This window comes from Raphanus sativus, chromosome 9 (assembly GCF_000801105.2).
Source record: "Raphanus sativus cultivar WK10039 chromosome 9, ASM80110v3, whole genome shotgun sequence".
NCBI classification, from domain to species: Eukaryota; Viridiplantae; Streptophyta; class Magnoliopsida; order Brassicales; family Brassicaceae; genus Raphanus; species Raphanus sativus.
Genome location: NC_079519.1, coordinates 34,128,164 through 34,151,008, shown reverse-complemented (window position 1 = coordinate 34,151,008; position 22,845 = coordinate 34,128,164). Strand labels below are relative to the sequence as shown.

The 22,845-nt window shown below is 33.7% G+C and overlaps 8 protein-coding genes and 1 non-coding gene across 11 annotated transcripts; 6 read left to right on the top strand and 3 right to left on the bottom strand.

Annotated features, from left to right (window-relative positions):
• Window positions 1-219: 219 nt before the first annotated feature.
• On the top strand, window positions 220-2,035 carry LOC108828713 (uncharacterized). Its single transcript, XM_018602473.2, has 8 exons — window positions 220-414; window positions 585-734; window positions 808-984; window positions 1,070-1,158; window positions 1,237-1,301; window positions 1,377-1,479; window positions 1,568-1,678; window positions 1,765-2,035. Exons 1-8 carry the CDS (start codon window positions 318-320, stop codon window positions 1,897-1,899), a joined length of 927 nt encoding a protein of 308 aa, XP_018457975.2. The 5' UTR covers window positions 220-317; the 3' UTR covers window positions 1,900-2,035.
• Window positions 1,982-3,410, bottom strand: LOC108828714 (uncharacterized). 2 transcript variants are annotated; one of them, XM_018602474.2, is made up of 4 exons: window positions 3,253-3,410; window positions 2,745-3,032; window positions 2,468-2,674; window positions 1,982-2,397 (listed from the first exon to the last, which is right to left on the bottom strand). In XM_018602474.2, exons 2-4 carry the CDS (start codon window positions 2,997-2,999, stop codon window positions 2,101-2,103), a joined length of 759 nt encoding a protein of 252 aa, XP_018457976.2. In that variant the 5' UTR covers window positions 3,000-3,032; window positions 3,253-3,410; the 3' UTR covers window positions 1,982-2,100. The 2 variants fall into 2 exon arrangements, with proteins under 2 accessions (XP_018457976.2, XP_056851184.1); XM_056995204.1 differs by having other exon boundaries at window positions 2,745-3,323.
• A 2,452-nt stretch (window positions 3,411-5,862) lies between these two features.
• Window positions 5,863-6,225, top strand: LOC130500246 (cysteine proteinase inhibitor 5-like). Its single transcript, XM_056995016.1, has one exon. It carries the CDS (start codon window positions 5,863-5,865, stop codon window positions 6,223-6,225), a length of 363 nt encoding a protein of 120 aa, XP_056850996.1.
• A 1,130-nt stretch (window positions 6,226-7,355) lies between these two features.
• Window positions 7,356-7,718, top strand: LOC130500245 (cysteine proteinase inhibitor 5-like). Its single transcript, XM_056995015.1, has one exon. It carries the CDS (start codon window positions 7,356-7,358, stop codon window positions 7,716-7,718), a length of 363 nt encoding a protein of 120 aa, XP_056850995.1.
• Window positions 7,719-8,836: 1,118 nt separating this feature from the next.
• On the top strand, window positions 8,837-9,199 carry LOC130500244 (cysteine proteinase inhibitor 5-like). The gene has a single exon (XM_056995014.1). It carries the CDS (start codon window positions 8,837-8,839, stop codon window positions 9,197-9,199), a length of 363 nt encoding a protein of 120 aa, XP_056850994.1.
• Window positions 9,200-10,321: 1,122 nt separating this feature from the next.
• On the top strand, window positions 10,322-10,684 carry LOC108825347 (cysteine proteinase inhibitor 5-like). The gene has a single exon (XM_018598647.1). It carries the CDS (start codon window positions 10,322-10,324, stop codon window positions 10,682-10,684), a length of 363 nt encoding a protein of 120 aa, XP_018454149.1.
• A 3,966-nt stretch (window positions 10,685-14,650) lies between these two features.
• On the top strand, window positions 14,651-17,008 carry LOC108826904 (multiple C2 domain and transmembrane region protein 11). 2 transcript variants are annotated; one of them, XM_056993833.1, is made up of 2 exons: window positions 14,651-16,672; window positions 16,810-17,008. In XM_056993833.1, exons 1-2 carry the CDS (start codon window positions 14,691-14,693, stop codon window positions 16,889-16,891), a joined length of 2,064 nt encoding a protein of 687 aa, XP_056849813.1. In that variant the 5' UTR covers window positions 14,651-14,690; the 3' UTR covers window positions 16,892-17,008. The 2 variants fall into 2 exon arrangements, with proteins under 2 accessions (XP_056849813.1, XP_056849812.1); XM_056993832.1 differs by having other exon boundaries at window positions 14,651-17,008.
• A 649-nt stretch (window positions 17,009-17,657) lies between these two features.
• Window positions 17,658-22,386, bottom strand: LOC108826066 (copper-transporting ATPase RAN1-like). Its single transcript, XM_018599440.2, has 9 exons — window positions 21,876-22,386; window positions 20,690-21,298; window positions 20,096-20,525; window positions 19,699-20,024; window positions 19,572-19,630; window positions 19,157-19,499; window positions 18,784-18,966; window positions 18,383-18,640; window positions 17,658-18,287 (listed from the first exon to the last, which is right to left on the bottom strand). The coding sequence occupies exons 1-9, from the start codon at window positions 22,209-22,211 to the stop codon at window positions 17,811-17,813; spliced, it is 3,021 nt and encodes a 1,006-aa protein (XP_018454942.1). The 5' UTR covers window positions 22,212-22,386; the 3' UTR covers window positions 17,658-17,810.
• A 105-nt stretch (window positions 22,387-22,491) lies between these two features.
• Window positions 22,492-22,565, bottom strand: TRNAK-UUU (transfer RNA lysine (anticodon UUU)). Its single transcript has one exon. It is a non-coding gene; the product is annotated as a tRNA-Lys (tRNA).
• Between the last annotated feature and the right edge of the window lie 280 nt (window positions 22,566-22,845).

The window sequence follows — 22,845 nt, the reverse complement described above, 5'->3', positions numbered from 1 at the left end:
AAGAATTGTTCAAAGTAAAACTGAATGGACTTGAAAAGAGCCCAACAATTTTACCATACTGAGAGAAAGTTTAAAGCGTCTTTGCTTCCTCTTGGATACGGATCCCACTTTAGATAGATTTTTACTTATTTGTGGGTGTCAAAGTGATAGCATTCATTGGATGGGGCTGGTACAGCAAGTTAGAAAAAAGAAAAAAATTTAATATGGTGGTGATGTGTAACCACATTTTAAAGAGTTGTAGAATTCTTGAACACTAAAAAGAAAACCACAAGATTCCTCTAGTGTGCCTTAGCACTTCTGAGAGAGAGAGAGGAAAAATGGAGGAGCAAGCTCTGAAGATTCAATCATTAATCATTTTCCCGATCAAATCTTGCCGTGGGATCTCTGTCCCTCAAGCAACCGTAACTCAGACTGGTAAACCTGAGAGATATTTCTTTTCATACTAATGATAAAATGTTTAATTGGAGCGGAAGTGATAGAAAAGAGATTACATGCATGTAATGATAAAATGTATTTGACTATGAAGTTGTCTTTGTTATAGATCTAATGGCTAACTTTGATAATATGCATGATGGAAACTGAAGGATTTGAATGGGACCGGTATTGGTTAGTTGTGAACCATAAAGGAAGAGCATGCACTCAAAACGTTGAGCCAAAGCTTGCTCTTGTTGAACCAGAGCTGCCCAAGGAAGCTTTTTTTGAAGATTGGGAGCCAACAAAGCACTCCTTTTTGGGTAAAACCGTCATTGGTTTAAAAATTGACAAAAGTTTTTTTGTCAGAATTGAGAGTTAAAACATATCTTGTAGTGGTGAGAGCTCCTGGCATGAGTCCTTTAAAGATCCCATTGACTAAACCAAGCGGGGTGGCAGAAGGTGTGTCCATGTTGGAATGGACTGGCTCTGCTTTTGATGAAGGAGAAGAAGCTGCTAAATGGTTTTCTGACTACCTTGGAAAACAAAGCCGTCTGGTCCGGTTTAACAAAGGTCTTATTCTTGTGATCTTTGTCATAAGCAAAAGATTTTTGATGCATTAATGATAGTTAATGAATTTTCTTAAATTTTGATACAGAAACCGAATGTAGAGCTACACCTCCTGCGTATGCATCAGGTTACTCTACAACATTTTCAAATACGTTTCCGTTTCTGGTTTCATCTCAGGTGAGCTAATATCAATAAATTTTAAATGTTCATATATTAGAATATTCATTTGATCTTTTACCTTTTTTTTGTTCTTAGGCGTCTTTGGACCATCTGAATACACTTCTGCCAGAACCAATACCTATGAACCGTTTTAGAGCCAAGTAATAAACTAAATCTTTCGTCCTGAGTTCTTCTTAATATCTTCATAATCTTGATTTTCTTGGTTCTCTTTGTAGCATTGTTGTGGAGAATGGTGATCCTTTTGATGAAGATCTTTGGGACGAGATCAAGATAAATGACTTAATCTTCAAAGGAGTTAGGCTATGTTACCGCTGCAAGGTGAATTTGAATGTGAACTAGTAAAAAAAAACTGCACTCTGATTCTTTTAACTTTAGAGATTGTTTTAACTGTTTTTTCTTCTTTCAGATAACAACTGTAGATCAAGAAACCGGGGTTCCGTCCACTGAACCAATCCAAACTCTTAGGAAATTCAGATCAGACACACTCTTAATGCCAGACAAGAAATCTCAGAGAAAGGTTAGCTGTTTGAGACCTCTAATAAAGCATTTCAAGCTCTTCTTGATGCAGCAAATAATTAATATCGGTTTTCGGTTTTATGACAGGTTTTCTTTGGTAAGGAGATGGTTTGGGATTGGAACATAAACAACAACAAAGGCAAAGGCAACAAGACAATCAGAGTTGGTGATTCCATCTCTGTCCTAAGTAAGATCTCTTCCATAACTGAAGCAGCTACTTAAAGTCATAAAATATAAACCTATGATGTGTTGAGTAATCATCTAAAAATAAAGTAGACAATAATACTTTCTTACTCATGTAAACTATTATAAACTCCACCTTGTTGGACTTAGATTAAATCATAGGCCTTTGAAACTCTTTTTACTCATGAGAAGAAGAATAAAGAGCCAAAATGTGCAATACATTAGAGAGAGGTCTCTTCATTAACATTTCAACTTGTCAGACTCCAAAAGCTGTTGAACAGCAACTAAATCAGGAAGCACAACAGCTCCAGCTTCTCTCCAGTCTTTAGCAGCTTCTGTGTTAAACCTATCAAGCAACAAAGCGTGCATCCCAATACTCTTTGCCGGAACATAATCTTTACGCATGCTATCTCCAATATGCAGAACCTCTCCAGGCGCAATGTTGTTCCCCGCTCTCTCTAACGCCAGCTTGTATATCCTCGGATCTGGCTTCTCTACCCCTTCCATACCAGAGAACACACCGAAGTCCCACTCTCCCTTAACAAAAAAACTTAAGTCAACTTCTGAATGAGACCTCTCTCTTTTTTAAGAGACTTTGTTCACTTACCTTGTTCAAACCTAAGGCAGGTAAAATAACTTCTTGATAACGATACTCGGCGTTGCTAACAAGTCCAACGATAAGCCCTTTCTCGCGTGCCCATCTCAAGAAAGGTCGAGAGTCTTGAAAGACAGAGTAAGGTGCAGCAGAACCAAACGTTGAGTAGATTCTTCTAAACACTTTCTCAAACGTTGCCTCATCATAGTCATACCCTGCCTAATCAATAACCAAACCACTCAACACACACATACACGCAAGCAGATAAAAGAATCAAACTCAAAATTACCTTGACAAATGAATCTCTCACGCAGGTTTTCCACCAGACAATGTTTGACATTTTGGAGAAACCGAAACAAGGATACTTCTGAGCCATGTCTGTGTAAGCAATTTTGAAACCTTCGTGGACTCGTGTGTAATCAGGACAAGGCAAGCCAACGGCTTTAGCAGCCATACAGTAGTAATCACCAAGCTCCCCTTTGTATGCAATGAGCGTGCCAGTTACATCTACTGTGATACACCGTAGCTTCGACAAAAGCGACATCGTTTTCAGAAGATCTTTTTGAACACAAAGAAGCTGCACAAAATAAAACACCAAAGATGATCACTTTGGCAACATACAGATGCGAAATTAAGATCCTTTTTCGGTTTAATTAATTGATCGAATCTAAGCAAGTATCAATGTTAAACAGTAGAATCTTATCATCATCGTAGGGACACAAAGACGAGAGCTTTATACAAAAAGCAGGAAACTTTGGGAGAACCCGTGAAGGAGAGAGAGAGAGATTAGAGGGTACCCAGAAGATGAGAATCGAGGAAGGAAGGATTCACATGGAAGACATTGGGTTATCTTCTTGTATTTGGGTAAGCTACACTGGAAATGAGATTAGGAAGACTTTGTTTTATACACACGAGGTTGAATCTATACTCTACGTGTTTACGTGTGATTGCGCACACAGACAAGACCGACGAGAGCTGATTGGATATTTTAACCACAGTTTATTTGTTTTTTCTATGGACTTTGAAGGGTACATTAATTGGTTATTTGGAGGGCAAGTTTGAGGGTGTTTTGGTAATTTTATTTGGAGAAAAGTTTAATCCATTGGATTGGCATGATAGTGGCCTGCTGTATTGTTTAGACTCGAAACCGGTTTCACGTTTCCGATATTTTCTCGGCCGATTCATTTACATTTTTTTTTTGGTAAAATCATTTACATATGATTTTTAAGATTTGGTGTATATAAAATAAGTTTCATAGAATTTAAATTGGTTTAAAATAAAATTTACAAAATGTCACTGGAATATATTTAATTATTATGAAAATATAAAGATAGTTCTATTTATAAATATTTGTGTATACATATAAATTATAAATTTGTGATTTTGATGGGACCATATATTTACATAACATTTTCTAATTAAAAATAATAATATCTTATTATCTTTGACTTTTATCGTATTTTGAACCACCTAATTTAAAACCCGAAAGTTTTATTAATTTACCGTGCTTATTAATTTATCGAATTATAATTTATAGAGTTCCTACCATATGTATAAATATGTAAATGTTTTTATTTGTTTCTCAAAATATGGAAATAATATCATAACAAAAAAACCAAAATTAGTTATATTTATTGAAAACAATTCCTTGAATTATTAAATATTTCAATGACTTTCCTAACTTTGTTTGTTAATCAAAAATAATTTAATTATTTTTGGTGGTCAAATAGTAAATTGCATCACGTCTTTGTTGGTCAATATAATAATTAGCTTGTCTCACTAAAACACCAAGTCTTTGAAATCAATAATTGGCAAGATATTTAAAACTCAGCACCATATGCCTAAGCCTTCTCAACTATAAAAAGCCCTCAAAGCTTCTCAAGTTTCTTCAAAAATAATTTTATTTGATAAAGCTATAATTACATTAAAAAAAATTAAAATGAATAAGACAATCATTTTTTTCTCCTCTCTATCTTCTTCCTCCCTCTTCACATGTTTGCTTCGGAACGTGTCGGAGGTTGGAATCCAAGAGACGTTAATGATCCTCACGTCGTAAAGATCGTCCAGTTTGCAGTCTCGCAGTACAACATACAAAGCCAATCTGGACTGAAGTTCATGAATGTTGTTCGCGGTGAGTTTCAGGTAGTCTCTGGTATAAACTACAAGCTTGTCGTGGAGGCTAATGATGGCAACAACAGTGCAGACAGAACATATGAGGCCGTTGTATTTGAGCAGCCGTCGATGAAATCAATGAATCTCACTTCCTTCACACCACTATTAAAGATTACTATGATGAGTCTACATGTATCATATCTTTATTTTATAAATAGCAAAATAAATTAAAACAAAAAAATAAAATGTTACAGTTTGTTTATGTATTATCTTGCTTTTCAGATTCATGTATTGCCAGATCTGAATTAATAATAATGAATCAGTTTTAACATTCCCAAGTCATGTTGAATACGCAATCTATATTAAAAATTCTACAAATGAATAATGTTGGGACTATAATATTTTATTAATTTACAGAGATATGAATTTGTAAAAAAAATCACCTTTACATTGTTATATTTTGAAATATTTGTTTATAAAATAAGAGAAAAGTTTTATTTCACCGTATATGCATTACCCACAATTTTTAAAATGCAAATTTCATATGATTTTTAAGTTTTGGTGTATATAAAATAAGTTTCACAGAATATAAATTGGTTTCAAATAAAATTTTACAAAATGTCACTGGAACATATTGAATAATTATGAAAATATAAATATAGCTCTATTTATAAATATAAAACCAATTGTACAATTGGTTTTTGTATATACATATAAATTATAAATTTATGATTTTGATGGGACCATATATTTACATAAATTTTTATAATTAAAAATAATAATATCTTATTATCTTTGACTTTTAAAGTATTTTGAACCACCCAATTTAGGACCGGAAAGTTTTATTAATTTACCGTGCTTATTAATTTATCGAATTATAATTTATAGAGTTCCTACCATATATATATATATAAAATATTTAAATGTTTTTATTTTTTTCTCAAATATGGAAATAATATCATAACAAAAGAACCAAAATTAGTTATATTTATTTGAAAAGAATTCCTTGAATTATTAAATATTTCAATGACTTTCCTAAATTTGTTTGTGAGTCAAAAATAATTTAATTATTTTGTTGGTAAAATAGTAAATTGCATCACATCTTTGTTGGTCAATATAATAATTAGCTTGTCTCACTAAAACACCAAGTCTCTGAAATCAATAATTGGCAAGATATTTAAAACTTAGCGCCATATGCCTAAGCCTTCTCAACTATAAAAGGCCCTCAAAGCTTCTCAAATTTCTTCAAAAATAATTTTATTTGATAAAGCTATAATTACATTAAAAACAATAAAATGAATAAGACAATCATTCTTTTTCTCCTCTCTATCTTCTTCCTCCCTCTTCACATGTTTGCTTCCGAACGTGTCGGAGGTTGGAATCCCATCAGAGACGTTAAGGATCCTCACGTCGTAAAGATCGGCCAGTTTGCAGTCTCGCAGTACAACATACAAAGCCAATCTGGACTGAAGTTCATGAATGTTGTTCGCGGTGAGTTTCAGGTAGTCTCTGGTATAAACTACAAGCTTGTCGTGGAGGCTAATGATGGCAACAATAGTGCAGACAGAACATATGAGGCCGTTGTATTTGAGCAGCCGTCGATGAAATCAATGAATCTCACTTCCTTCACACCACTATTAAAGAATAGTTTACTATGATGAGTCTACATGTATCATATCTTTATTTTATAAATAGCAAAATAAATTAAAACAAAAAAATAAAATGTTACAGTTTGTTTATGTATTATCTTGCTTTTCAGATTCATGTATTGCCAGATCTGAATTAATAATAATGAACCAGTTTTAACATTCCCAAGTCATGTTGAATATGCAATCTACATTAAAAATTCTACAAATGAATAATGTTGGACTATAATATTTTATTAATTTACAGAGATATGAATTTGTAAAAAAAAATTACCTTTACATTGTTATATTTTGAAATATTTGTTTATAAAATAAGAGAAAAGTTTTATTTCACCGTATATGCAATACCCACAATTTTTAAAATGCAAATTTCATATGATTTTTAAGTTTTGGTGTATATAAAATAAGTTTCACAGAATATAAATTGGTTTCAAATAAAATTTTACAAAATGTCACTGGAATATATTGAATAATTATGAAAATATAAATATAGTTCTATTTATAAATATAAAACCAATTGTACAATTGGTTTTTGTATATACATATAAATTATAAATTTATGATTTTGATGGGACCATATATTTACATAAATTATTATAATTAAAAATAATAATATCTTATTATCTTTGTCTTTTAACGTATTTTGAACCACCCAATTTAGGACCGGAAAGTTTTATTAATTTACCGTACTTATTAATTTATCGAATGCATATTAATTTATCGAATTATAATTTATAGAGTTCCTACTATATATATATAAATATGTAAATGTTTTTATTTGTTTCTCAAAATATGGAAATAATATCATAACAAAAGAACCAAAATTAGTTATATTTATTTGAAAACAATTCCTTGAATTATTAAAAATTTCAATGACTTTCCTCACTTTGTTTGTGAGTCAAAAATAATTTAATTATTTTTGTTGGTAAAATAGTAAATTGCATCACATCTTTGTTGGTCAATATAATAATTAGCTTGTCTCACTAAAACACCAAGTCTCTGAAATCAATAATTGGCAAGATAATTAAAACTCAGCGCCATATGCCTAAGCCTTCTCAACTATAAAAGGCCCTCAAAGCTTCTCAAGTTTCTTCAAAAATAATTTTATTTGATAAAGTTATAATTACATTAAAAACAATAAAATGAATAAGACAATCATTCTTTTTCTCCTCTCTATCTTCTTCCTCCCTCTTCACATGTTTGCTTCCGAACGTGTCGGAGGTTGGAATCCCATCAGAGACGTTAAGGATCCTCACGTCGTAAAGATCGGCCAGTTTGCAGTCTCGCAGTACAACATACAAAGCCAATCTGGACTGAAGTTCATGAATGTTGTTGGCGGTGAGTTTCAGGTAGTCTCTGGTATAAACTACAAGCTTGTCGTGGAGGCTAATGATGGCAACAACAGTGCAGACAGAACATATGAGGCCGTTGTATTTGAGCAGCCGTCGATGAAATCAATGAATCTCACTTCCTTCACACCACTATTAAAGAATAGCTTACTATGATGAGTCTACATGTATCATATCTTTATTTTATAAATAGCAAAATAAATTAAAACTAAAAAAATATAATGTTAAAGTTTATTTATGTATTATCTTGCTTTTCAGATTCATGTATTGCCAGATCTGAATTAATAATAATGAACCATTTTAACATTCCCAAGTCATGTTGAATATGCAATCTACATTAAAAATTCTACAAATAATGTTGGGACTATAATATTTTATTAATTTACAGAGATATGAATTTGTAAAAAAAAAATTACCTTTACATTGTTATATTTTGAAATATTTGTTTATAAAATAAGAGAAAAGTTTACCTTCACCGTATATGCATTACCCACAATTTTTAAAATGCAAATTTCATATGATTTTTAAGTTTTGGTGTATATAAAATAAGTTTCACAGAATATAAATTGGTTTCAAATAAAATTTTACAAAATGTCACTGGAATATATTGAATAATTATGAAAATATAAATATAGTTCTATTTATAAATATAAAACCAATTGTACAATTGGGTTTTGTATATACATATAAATTATAAATTTATGATTTTGATGGGACCATATATTTACATAAATTTTTATAATTAAAAATAATAACATCTTATTATCTTTGACTTTAACGTATTTTGAACCACCAGATTTAGGACCGGAAAGTTTTATTAATTTACCGTGCTTATTAATTTATCGGATTATAATTTATAGATTTCCTACCATATATATATATATATATATAAATATGTAAATGTTTTTATTTGTTTCTCAAAATATGGAAATAATATCATAACAAAAGAACCAAAATTAGTTATATTTATTTGAAAACAATTCCTTGAATTATTAAATATTTCAATGACTTTCCTAACTTTGTTTGTGAGTCAAAAATAATTTAATTATTTTTGTTGGTAAAATAGTAAATTGCATCATATCTTTGTTGGTCAATATAATAATTAGCTTGTCTCAGTAAAACACCAAGTCTCTGAAATCAATAATTGGCAAGATAATTAAAACTCAGCGCCATATGCCTAAGCCTTCTCAACTATAAAAGGCCCTCAAAGCTTCTCAAGTTTCTTCAAAAATAATTTTATTTGATAAAGCTATAATTACATTAAAAACAATAAAATGAATAAGACAATCATTCTTTTTCTCCTCTCTATCTTCTTCCTCCCTCTTCACATGTTTGCTTCTGAACGTGTCGGAGGTTGGAATCCCATCAGAGACGTTAAGGATCCTCACGTCGTAAAGATCGGCCAGTTTGCAGTCTCGCAGTACAACATACAAAGCCAATCTGGACTGAAGTTCATGAATGTTGTTGGCGGTGAGTTTCAGGTAGTCTCTGGTATAAACTACAAGCTTGTCGTGGAGGCTAATGATGGCAACAACAGTGCAGACAGAACATATGAGGCCGTTGTATTTGAGCAGCCGTCGATGAAATCAATGAATCTCACTTCCTTCACACCACTATTAAAGAATAGCTTACTATGATGAGTCTACATGTATCATATCTTTATTTTATAAATAGCAAAATAAAATTAAAACAAAAAAATAAAATGTTACAGTTTATTTATGTATTATCTTGCTTTTCAGATTCATGTATTGCCAGATCTGAATTAATAATAATGAACCAGTTTTAACATTCCCAAGTCATGTTGAATATGCAATCTACATTAAAAATTCTACAAATGAATAATGTTGGGACTATAATATTTTATTAATTTACAGAGATATGAATTTGTAAAAAAAAAATTACCTTTACATTGTTATATTTTGAAATATTTGTTTATAAAATAAGAGAAAAGTTTTATTTCACCGTATATGCATTACCCACAATTTTTAAAATGCAAATTTCATATGATTTTTAAGTTTTGGTGTATATAAAATAAGTTTCACAGAATATAAATTGGTTTCAAATAAAATTTTACAAAATGTCACTGGAATATATTGAATAATTATGAAAATATAAATATAGTTCTATTTATAAATATAAAACCAATTGTACAATTGGGTTTTGTATATACATATAAATTATAAATTTATGATTTTGATGGGACCATATATTTACATAAATTTTTATAATTAAAAATAATAATATCTTATTATCTTTGACTTTTAACGTATTTTGAACCACCAGATTTAGGACCGGAAAGTTTTATTAATTTACCGTGCTTATTAATTTATCGAATTATAATTTATAGATTTCCTACCATATATATATATATATATAAATATGTAAATGTTTTTATTTGTTTCTCAAAATATGGAAATAATATCATAACAAAAGAACCAAAATTAGTTATATTTATTTGAAAACAATTCCTTGAATTATTAAATATTTCAATGACTTTCCTAACTTTGTTTGTGAGTCAAAAATAATTTAATTATTTTTGTTGGTAAAATAGTAAATTGCATCACATCTTTGTTGGTCAATATAATAATTAGCTTGTCTCAGTAAAACACCAAGTCTCTGAAATCAATAATTGGCAATATATTTAAAACTCAGTGCCATATGCCTAAACCTTCTCAACTATAAAAGGCCCTCAAAGCTTCTCAAGTTTCTTCAAAAATAATTTTATTTGATAAAGCTATAATTACATTAAGAACAATAAAATGAATAAGACAATCATTCTTTTTCTCCTCTCTATCTTCTTCCTCCCTCTTCACATGTTTGCTTCCGAACGTGTCGGAGGTTGGAATCCCATCAGAGACGTTAAGGATCCTCACGTCGTAAAGATCGGCCAGTTTGCAGTCTCGCAGTACAACATACAAAGCCAATCTGGACTGAAGTTCATGAATGTTGTTCGCGGTGAGTTTCAGGTAGTCTCTGGTATAAACTACAAGCTTGTCGTGGAGGCTAATGATGGCAACAACAGTGCAGACAGAACGTATGAGGCCGTTGTATTTGAGCAGCCGTCAATGAAATCAATGAATCTCACTTCCTTCACACCACTATTAAAGAATAGCTTACTATGATGAGTCTACATGTATCATATCTTTCTTTTATAAATAGCAAAATAAATTAAAACAAAAAAATAAAATGTTACAGTTAGTTTATGTATTATCTTGCTTTTCAGATTCATGTATTGCCAGATCTGAATTAATAATAATGAACCAGTTTTAACATTCCCAAGTCATGTTGAATATGCAATCTACATTAAAAATTCTACAAATGAATAATGTTGGGACTATAATACTTTATTAATTTACAGAGATATGAATTTGTAAAAAAAAACTTTTACATTGTTATATTTTGAAATATCTATTTATAAAATAAGAGAAATGTTTTATTTCACCATATATGCATTACCCACAATTTTAAAATGCAAATTTCATATGATTTTTAAGATTTGGTGTATATAAAATATGTTTCATTGAATTTAAATTGTTTTAAAATAAATATTTACAAAATATCAATGGAATATATTGAATTATTATGAAAACATATAGATAGTTATATTTATAAATATAAACCAATTATACAATCGGTTTATGTATATACATATAAATTATAAATTTAAGATGTTAATGGGACCATATATTTAAATAACATTTCTAGTAAAAAAGATAATATATTTTTATCTTTGACTTGTATCATATTTTGAACCACCCAATTTAGGACCGGAAAGTTTTATTAATTTACCGTGCTTATTAATTTATAGAATTCCTACTATATATATATATGTAAATGTTTTTATTTGTTTCCAAAAATATGGAAATAATATCATAACAAAAGAACCAAAATTAGTTATTTTTTATTTGAAACAATTCCTTGAATTATTACTTATTTCAGTGACATTTCTAACTTCATATGTGAGACAAAAATAATTTAATTATTTTTTGTGGGTCAAATACTAAATTGTACCACATATTTGTTGGTCAATATATAATAATTAGCTTGTCTCACTAAAACACAAAGTCTTTGAAATCGATAATTTGCAAGATATTTAAAGCTAGGCAATATATGTCTAAGCCTTCTCAACTATAAAAGGCCCTCAAAGCTTCTCATGTTTCTTAAGAAATAATTTGATTTAATAAAGCTATAATTACATTAAAAAGCAAAATGTGTAAGGCAGTCTTTCGTTTTCTCCTCTCTATATCTTCATCCCTCTTCACATGCTTGTTTTGGAATGTGTCGGAAGTTGGAATCCCATCAGAGATGTTAAGGATCCTCACGTCGAAAGATCGGCTAGGTTGCAGTCTCCCAGTACAACATACAAACCCAATTTGGACAAGAATTTATGAACGTTGTTCGTAGTGAGTTTCAGATAGTCTCTGGTATGAACTACAAGCTTGTGGTGGATGCTAATGATGGCAACAACAGTGCAGAAAAAATCTATGAGGCCGTTGTATTGAAGCAGCCGTCGATGAAATCAATGAATCTTACTTCCTCACACCACTATTGAAGAATCGCTTTCTATGATGAGTCTAAATGTATCATATCCTTCTTTTATAAATAGCAAAATAAATTAAAACAAACAAATGAAATGTAACAGTTAATTTATGTATTATATAGCATTTCAGATTCATGTATTGCCAAATTTGGATTAATAATATTGAAAAAAAAATAACATCCTCTAATTGTGCTGAATATACAATCTACATTAAAAACTCTACAAATGAATAATGCTGGGACTATACTGTTTTACTAATTTACAGAGATATTAATTTGTAAATAAAATATTTACTTTTACATTGTTATATTTTGAAATATTTTTTATAAAATAAGACAAAGCTTTTTTTTACCGTATAGACATTGCCCAAAATTTTAAAATGCAAATTTCATATGATTTTTAAGATTTGGTGTAAATAAAATATGTTTCATTGAATTTAAATTGGTTTAAAATATAATTCTACAAAATGTCATTGGAATATATTGAAATATTATGAAAATATAAAGATAGTTCTATTTATAAATATAAAACCAATTATACAATCGGTTTTTGTAGTTACCTAAAATATATATACATATAAATTTTAAATTTTTGATTTTAATGGGACCATCTATTTACATAGAATTTTAGAATAAAATATTATCTAATTATCTTTGATTTTATCATATTTCGAACCATGCAATTTAGGACCAGAATTCTTTTTAGTTTACCGTGCTTATTATTTTATCGAATATTAATTTATAGAATTCTTGCCTTAATGTCTCTGATGCTTTACTATTTAAAACAAACAAATGAAAATGTATCATATCCATGATGAATATCCACTAAACAGTTCTCAGAAATAAAACCCATACCGACCTAGCAGTCCCTAGATGGATGTAAAAATTATTTATCCAAAAGAACAGATACTGTTTGTTTCCTAAGTCCTAACCAAAAAAGTTTAAATACATCAGTTCCCTTATGCTACATAAGATGAAACACTCGACTAAATGCAATTAGAAAAATAAATCCAGTTTTACCTTAATAAAACAAGAATATTGTAATGGTTCAACTCTAAGATAAATACTATAATCAGAGCCGTGCCTGAGTTTTCTAGGCCTACAAGCCAAAAAAAAAATTTTGGCCCTTTAATATTACATTTGGTAAAATTTGTTTTGGGGGAAGATCGAACCCAGCATCAAACTGAATATATGTGTAACCTAAAGCCAACTGAACCAAGTAATTTCTTTAAAAAACTGGCCCCTAAAATCAAAGATCGTATATGATTTTGGTAAGTCATTCTTAACTTCTTGCTTCGTGGTCACTGTGATATTGCATCCATTTTTGTTGAACCATTATAAACTTCCTCACCCTTTTATTTGTCTTATTCTTCTTCTAATTGCATTTTAAGTTGTTTATCTCTTGTTCTTTAAAGCTGCTTCTGCTGTCTTTTTCACACGTGGCTCATGAATTCATGACTATGCTACTTGATCCTTCAAACATCAACCTACATTTATTCTTCCTGATATGGAGTACACTTCTGTAATTGTGCTCAAAGCTAAAGTCAATTCCAATGAAACAACCAAACACCAAATTTGGTGTAATTTCATCTCCATTAGAACACTAGAAATGTCGCTATCCCACTAAATTTGGTGTAAAATGAATAATGTTATACCAAATATTATATATACATATTTTATTATGTTTCTTTGAATAGTATAATTTAATTATTATTATTATTAATCAGTTCAAATTTGTCTCAATTATTGTTAATCTGTTCAAATTTGTTCCACGAGGTCGAATGATGAAGTTTATAATCTAATATACACAAAAGTGAGTAGCCAATCGCTTCAAGTTTTATTTCTGAAATTACGTTTTTAAGTAAGATAACAACATATTCTTATTCAAAACAATAATATATTTATTTTTCATACATAGAAATTAAGAATGTAGATAGGAAATATTAAGTATTCATTTATTTATTATTTTATATATTTCCGGAAATCACCTATAGTATTGCCAACAAAAAATGTATGATCTTTTTATATGATTAACACTATAACTAAGAATTAGTTTAAAAAAAAAATATGATGAATTAGCACATAGGTTGCATACTAGTTTTTTCTTTCTTTTTGAAAAAGAGGTTGCATACTAGTTATTCATACTTAGGTTGTATAACACTTTTTTTTATCAAAGGTTGCATAACACTTTATACTCAGAACTATTATAGAAAAATTAAAAAAAATTGTGTTATGAAAACCAGTATGATTTAATTTTGGTTTAGCAATACGTTGAAGTTTGAATTATTCTCTTCTCACGAATCATTTAAAAAAAAAAAAAAAAAAAACTCCTGATATGAGATAAATGACTTGTAACGTCTTTTCAAAATTAAATCCGAAAATTTCTCACAAATGATTTGCATAGAATCTTCACATTTAAAACGATTGGTAAAGCAATTTAATTCTCTTCATCTAACAAGGAAACAAATGTTATAAACTTAGAAGGTAAAATGTTCGTGTCTTTTGAATGTTATATACCAAATAAATATCTTCAAACGTATAATCTATTTTCTCTCTCAAAGAACATAAAAAATTTCCACAACAACAACAATGGCAGAAAACGACTTCTCACTTAAAGAGACATGTCCGAAAATCGGCGGTGGGAGATCAGTTCCCGGCGGCGAAATGCAGTCTTCATCATTCGACCTCGTGGAACGAATGACATTTCTGTACATCCGAATCGTCAAGGCTCGAGCTTTACCTTCCGACGACTCATTCATCGAAGTCACGATCGGAAGCTACAAAGGAAGAACTAAGAACAGCACAAACCCTAACCCTAACCCTGAGTTCCACGAAGTGTTCGCCTTTAACAAGGATCGTCTCCAAGGAAACGTCTTGGACGTTACCGTGAAGGCCAACGAAGAAGTGATTATTGGTAAGTGTAAGTTCGAGGTTGCTGAGATTCCGACACGTGTCCCTCCGGACAGTCCACTGGCTCCTCAGTGGTATAGATTAGAAGACATCAACGGGAACAGGTTTGGTGGAGAGGTTATGTTGTCTGTATGGATGGGGACACAAGCTGATGAAGTGTTCCCTGAAGCTTGGCATTCAGATTGCGTTACCGTGAATGGAGAAAACGCAGTGATCGCACGGTCCAAAGTTTATCTATCTCCGAGGCTTTGGTATCTGCGGTTGAACGTCATCGAGGCTCAAGATTTGGTTCCATTACAAGGAAACAGAACCAATCCGGAGATTTTGGTGAAAGGGTTTTTAGGGAACGTTGTTGTGAGGAGCCGGGTGTCTCAGACACGAACCTTGAGTCCGGTTTGGAACGAGGACATGATGTTTGTGGCCGTTGAGCCTTTTGAAGACAGTTTGATACTTAGCTTGGAATGCAAGTTAGGTCAAAAGGAAGAGTGTTTAGGGAAATGCGAGATAAAGCTATCTCAGGTCGAGAGAAGGGTGATGCCGGATCCTGTCCCGGCTATGTGGTATAACCTCGAGCGCGTGGTGGACACGGTGCCGGGATTCGCCGGGAGGATTCATCTGCGGGTTTCGTTGGACGGTGGTTACCATGTTCTTGACGAGTCTATTCAGTACAGCAGCGACTACAGAGCTTCTGCTAAAGTTCTGTGGACTCCAGCCATTGGTGTGTTGGAGCTTGGTGTCATCAGTGCGTCCGGTCTGATGCCTATGAAGTCACGTGACGGTCGAGGGACTACTGATGCGTATTGCGTGGCGAAGTACGGTCAGAAATGGGTGAGAACGAGGACGATTGTTGATACTTTTAGCCCTAAATGGAATGAGCAGTATACTTGGGAGGTTTATGATCCTTACACCGTTATCACCATTGGGGTTTTCGACAACATGCATCTATTAGTACCTGGGAACAGTAACGGTCCAAGAGATTCAAGAATCGGGAAGATCAGGATCCGTTTGTCAACTCTTGAAACAGAGAGGATCTACACGCATTCGTATCCCCTCATTGTTTTGAAACCTGACGGCGTGAAGAAAATGGGTGAAATCCAGCTGGCGGTTCGATTCTCATGTACTTCAACGATCGATATGCTTCAGAAATACTCAGAGCCGTTGCTACCTATGATGCACTACTTAACTCCACTGTCGATCTACCAGCTGGACAGTCTTAGGCATCAAGCAACTCATATACTTTCTATGAACCTAGGCCGGACCGAGCCGCCGCTAGGAAGAGATGTGATTGAGTACATGCTTGATTTCGGATCCAACATCTGGAGTATCAGAAGAGGGAGAGCTAATTTCGAAAGGCTGGTGACGTTCTTCACTGCGTTTCTTGATGCTTGGATTTGGTTTGATTCGGTTTGCAAATGGAAGAGTCCGGTAACAACCGTTCTTGCACATTTTATCTTCTTGTTCATTGTGTTTCTCCCAAAGTACTGCGTCACCTCTCTGCTGCTGTACTGCTTTGTGATTGGTTTTTATCGATACCGTTTGAGACCGAGGCATCCTCCTCACATGGATATAAAGCTGTCTAAAGCGGATTCTGCTTTACCTGATGAGCTAGACGAGGAGTTTGATGGGTTTCCGAGTGGGAAATCTGGAGATTTGGTGAAGAAAAGGTATGATAGGTTAAGAGGAATTGCGGGGAGGATGATGATGGTTTTAGGAGACTTGGCTACACAGGGGGAGAGAGTGAAGAATCTGTTGAGCTGGAGAGATCCTAGGGCGACGTTTCTGTTTTCCATGTTTTGTTTGGTTGCTTGTGGAGTAATCTTCTTGATCTCCATGAGACTGCTGATGACTTTGCTTGCCTTCTACGTCATGAGACACCCTAGGCTTAGGGTTTTTGATATTCCTTCGGTTCCTCAAAACTTCTTTAGGAGGTTGCCTTCAAGAGCTGATAGTATGTTGTGATTTCTTTTTTATTTGCTTTGATTTCTTTTGATTTTGAGACGTTTCATGGATATTCATCATTTTATAAATTTGGTTATAGTAATTTATTTCAAATGGGTTACTGTAAATATGAGAAACATGGGACTGTCTTTTACTTGCTTTTATTACTCCCATGTTATTTGAAGCATACGGATTTACCAATGAAACTTTAAGCAACCGTTAGTTTCCGAAGACAAGAGAGATGTCTTGTCCTCGTGGAAAAACTCAATTCTCTCTCTGCAGTTGGCTTGGTATAACATGTGACCAAAAACACAAAAGAGTTACTGGCTTGGACCTTGGAGGATTGCATTTGGATTATTATTCTTATTTTGGGATTCTGAATCTTAAAAGGTCTGCTTCTTTGCTGTTGATGATGGTTTCAAAAATCTAACTAATCTTGCTTACCTTGTACATGTATACTCTAAATATCAGAGTTCAAGTTGTGGCTGGCGTTTCTCAATAGATGCATGATTTTCAAAGTCAGTATCCCTTTTAATATCATCATCATCCTTAAATAAATTTTGGCTGACTTCAAAATCATTAAAACCACTCGAGATCTAATTTTTTTTTTCCTAAAACACGTTCTTGTTGTTCCGAAAAAAAAAACAAATGTCAAAATATAAGGTAAAGAAACCATTTTTACAAGAAAGGCCGAGAAATTCTCTTACATACAGATAAGATCATAAGAATCATCTCATGGCCAATATATTCGTGATTAACATGGTTACAGTAACAACCAAAATAAACAAAAAGTAAATACACATTATTTACTCATTTTCCACAACAGAAGTAAGTCAACCACTCCAATAAGAAAAAAGAAACTTACTCTTTGGTGATTTCCACAATAGAGTTAAGGCTTGGCTTCTTGTATCTCCTAAGAAGCAAAGAAGAGCAAACTACACTAACCGAAGAGAGTGCCATGCATGCTCCCGCGGCCCATGGCGGCAGTTGCACTCGCAAAAGCGGGAAGAACACTCCTGCTGCTATAGGGATCGACACTACGTTGTAAGCCATGGCGAAAACGTAATTCATCCGGATTCTTGTTAAAGTTTTCCTCGAGAGATCGATGGCTATAATAACATCTTCCAAGTTGTTTCTCATCAGAACGTAATCAGCTGCTTCTATCGCTACATCAGTCCCTGCACCGATAGCCATTCCCACGTCCGCAGCGGCTAGAGCCGGCGAGTCATTGATTCCATCTCCAACCATCCCAACCGTGCTTCCGTCTTTTTGCAGTGAACGGACCACTTCAGCTTTCCCCGCTGGCATTACTTCCGCTCTCACGTCTTCGATACCAACCTACTCATGCCACACACAAAACAAAACAAACAAACCGAGATATAAAAAACTACAATAACCAAACCAAACACAAAGAAACAAAAATGATTCCTAACCTCTTTGGCAACGGCTCTTGCTGTTCTCCAGTTATCACCTGTAACCATTATGGAACGAACACCCATTCTACGGAGAAGTTCCACAACCATAGGGGCTTCTCGCTTTAGCGGATCAGCGATTCCCATCACGCCAACTAGTTCGCCGTTATAGGCTACAATGACTCCCGTCCTTGCGCTTTCTTCAAGCTCCCCAACAAACTTGTCAACGTGGTCTGGGATGGTTATGGAGTTTTCCGACATAAGTTTACGGTTTCCCACCTAACCGAATAAAAAATATTTTCTTTCAGTTAAATAACACATAATCAAAAGCTAAAGAAGTTGATATAATATATGGTTTGGACTAGTCCTATAACATGTACAGGACTAATTCATTTAAAATTCTATATATTTAAAATCCAAACCAGAATCATCTTGTTGTTGACTAAGCACTGAATCCCTTTCCCGGGAAGAGCAGAGAAATCTGATGTATCGAGTAACCATCCAGAGTTTTGAGACTCTTTGCTGTCTTCAGCTGATTCATCAATGGAGTGGAACTGGCGAGCGTAGTCCACTATAGCTTTTGCCAAGGGGTGTTCACTGCTAGCCTAAGTAAATCAGGAGACACAAATGAAATGTTGTTATTGAATGAATGAAAATGTCACATTGTTAGTTAGTTAGTTGAAGAATTAATTAACTAATATATAAAGAGTTAGAATAAATCCATTTATTGTCAATTAGTTTTAATATGGTGGTTTTATATATCACTGAAGAAGCAAAGAAAAAAAAATTAACTACCTCAGCAGAAGCAACAAGTGTGAGGAACTCTCCACGGTCCATCTTTGAGAAGACTTTTGCGGTTGTCACGGTGGCTTTCCCTTGAGTTAAAGTGCCTGTTTTGTCGAATATTATATATTTCAGTTTGTGAGCTTTCTCCAATGCATCACCTCCTTTGATCAGTACACCATTGGTTGCACCAACTCCTGTTGCCACCATGACAGCGGTTGGTGTTGCCAAGCCAAGTGCACAAGGGCAGGCGATTACCACAACAGAGATTGAGAACATAAGCGAGAACACAAAGTGAGTTCCGTTTTCCGGTATCCATTCTTCTGGATAACCTCCAACAGCTCCAGCAATTGACCTGTAAATATCATTTAATTCTAGAAATGAAAACAAACTAGTCTGAGGGAATGGTAAAAAGACTGAATCTCACCAGCCCACTAAGGTGATCAACGCCAAAGTAACCACTACAGGAACAAAGATACTAGCAACCTGCAAAGAAATGTGTTGCCCTGTTAATGAATATATCACAAAGCTAAAGAGATGACACAACTACTTACATAGTCTGCAAATTGCTGGATAGGAGCTTTAGACATCTGTGCCGTCTCGACCAAACTAATAATCTGGCTTAGAACTGCATCAGATCCCACTTTTGTAGCTTTAATGTGAAGAGCACCATGCGTGTTAATAGTACCTCCGATCACTGGTGAACCAACTTCTTTAGATACAGGAACTGATTCACCAGTCACCATACTTTCATTGACGTAACTTGAGCCCCACACAACAACACCATCCGCAGGGATCTTCCCACCAGGAACAACTTTTAATGAATCACCAGGCTGAATTAGCAACGCATCTATCTCCCTTTCCCCTACAAACTTCCCTCCTATAATAAATGGAAATAAACATCAAAAAGTTAAATACTGAGTAACAATATGATTAGGACAAGTTAGTTACCTTTGCCATCGATAAGTAAAACGGCGGTTGCTGGAGTAAGTTGTACTAGTTTCTTCATAGCATCTGAAGTTTTCCCTTTTGCAAGAGATTCTAAATACTTTCCCAGCAAGACAAATGTTATCAACATAGCGCTTGCATCAAAGTACGTCGGTGACCAGAACCCGGTGACTGCACCATATAAAAGAGCCCCAACAGAGTAGAAGTAAGACGCGGACGTGCCCAGAGCGACCAGAACATCCATGTTAGTTGAACCGTTTCGAAGAGCTCTCCATGCAGCAACGTAGAAGCGCTTGCCAATAACAAACTGAATAATACTTACTAGGCCCCATTTAAACCAGTCACTCATCATGAAGGGTCCACATCTCCATTCCAGTACGTTATTCAAAGCAGCAATGTAGGGGCAGATTACTTGGATACAGAAGAGAGGGATCTGGATTAAAAAAAATATATTTTGTTAATGACATAAGGTTTAAAAAATTATATAATTTAGAAATTTATATCATATAATTAGTGTGTTTTACTAGGATGTGCTCATATCGACCGTAGTGAACGTATCATAAAATGGTGTGTGTATTAGCAGATAAAAAAACTCACAGCCAGAGAAAGACTGCAGATAAAACGACGAAACATATTCGAAGCCTCTCCAGTGTCTTTAGAAGTCAACCTTTCGTAAGGGCTCATGACACGTAACTTGAACTTCCCATAACCTTCTCCTTCAATATCATCAACCAACGTTCTCGAGTTCACAACCTCCGGATCAAACACCACATCAAGCTCTCCTGACAAATTGTCAACGCGAAACTGCCTAACCCCTTTCAATCTCGTAAGTATGCCTTCAAGAACCTGAGCGTCAAGCTCGTTTAGCACACCGTCGACTCTTAAAAGGAGTTTGTCCTGCTGGTTGCTCTGCACTAGGGAGCCCTCGAAGCCAGCATCTTCGATCGCAGTCACGATATCATCTTTGTTGATTAGGTTAGGATCGTACTCGACTTCTCCTAAGGATGTAGCTAAAGCCACCACTGCTCTTTTGACTCCAGGAAGGTCTTTTAGAATGCCTTCAACTGAGTTAACACAAGCTGCGCATGTCATGCCTCCAATAGTAAACTGTCCCACCAAAGTTGTCTTGGTCCCGGCAGTAACAGGCTCTGCTAGAATCTCTGCCTCAAATCCAGCATCCTCTATAGCTTCTTTAATGTCCTCTTCCTACAGCAGAAAATATATAAATAGAGATGAAATTAATCGTCGAGAAATAAATAAAAATTAAAACAATTAATTAAAAAGAATAGGCATGGGCTTCGGGTAACTGTTCGAGTTTGAATTGAATTTTAGATTTTTAGATTTTCAGATTTAGCCTACTAAAGCCTCTTCGGATTATGTATATCAGTATATGTTCTGCAGGTCAGGTTCGGTTAAATTCAGATAGATTTTGTACTCATATAAAAATTCATTTTGGTTCAATTTTTTTAGTACTATGATATTTTTAAATATTCTATCAAATTATTTATTTAGAATTTGAATACTTTTTCGGATACTAATTCAAACATTCAAGTGTTTTTGAATGTCCTTTCAGGTTTGAGCTGGGTTCGATAATATCCATAAATACCATCTTACAAAATGTATTATAGTATTTTATAGATCAAATACGAACTTGAGTTATTAGGTTCGGGTTCTTTTTGGATTTTGGATTCACTTAAAAAGTGTTCAGGCATAAGAGAATGGGAACAATTAATTTTTTTTTGGGACACAAGAAAGAAAACAATTAATAAAAAAAGAGAAAAACCTTGATTAATTTGGGGTCGAAAACAACATCGGCTCTGTTCTGTAGTAAAGCGACAGAGGCTTTGAATACGCCACTAACGCTCATCAAAGCTCCTTCGACGGCATTAGAACAAGCAGCACAAGTCATACCGGTTACTCCGACCTGAATCTTCCTCAAACCGGAATCTCCGCTTCCTCCTCCCTCTATCTTACTAAGAAAATGAGCGTTCTCTTCGTCGTCATCATACGAATCAAGAAGACGAACTCCCTCCATCTCTTCGTTCTCCGCATCCTCCGAAGAACCAAGGATGTGTCCGGTGATCCGTGTAAGCTGTATATCTCGTCTACTCGGCGCCATTTTTTACGTTTGTGAGATTGGGACGTCAAGCAGACGGAGAAAATGGATCAAAATAAATGAAGAAGGTGAAAGAGGAGAACTTCTTCCGCGAATGATGTTTGAATTTCAGAGACTCATTTGTTTTCCTTTTAAAGTATAACAAAGAATTAGAGGATTACTTTTTGTGAGATGGAGAAAAAAATATAATCTAATTTTTTTACTGGCTGAATCTACCCGACTGATATATATAGGAGACCTTTTTTGAGAAAAATAAAGAAAAAGAAGAATATCAAATAATGGTCGCCGTCTGTGGGGATCGAGAACCCACGGCCACGGGATTAAAAGTCACGCGCTCTACCACTGAGCTAAGACGGCATTGATGATTAAATTTCATCCTTAATTTGTATATTACTGTTAAACTACATATTATCACGAAGTGGACATGCTATTTTTTGTTGTTATAAATGAATTCAGGATATGATCATGGGTAATCATAGTTCGTAAAATCCGATAAAACGCAAATTAATCGATTTTAACTTGAGTTATTTACTTCGTATGGACAATTGATGAATGATGATGACACACAACTTTGGGAGGTTTCTCCATGAGCATGAAATATAGAAGGTTTGAGTGTGGAAACGTATAGTTGACGGCG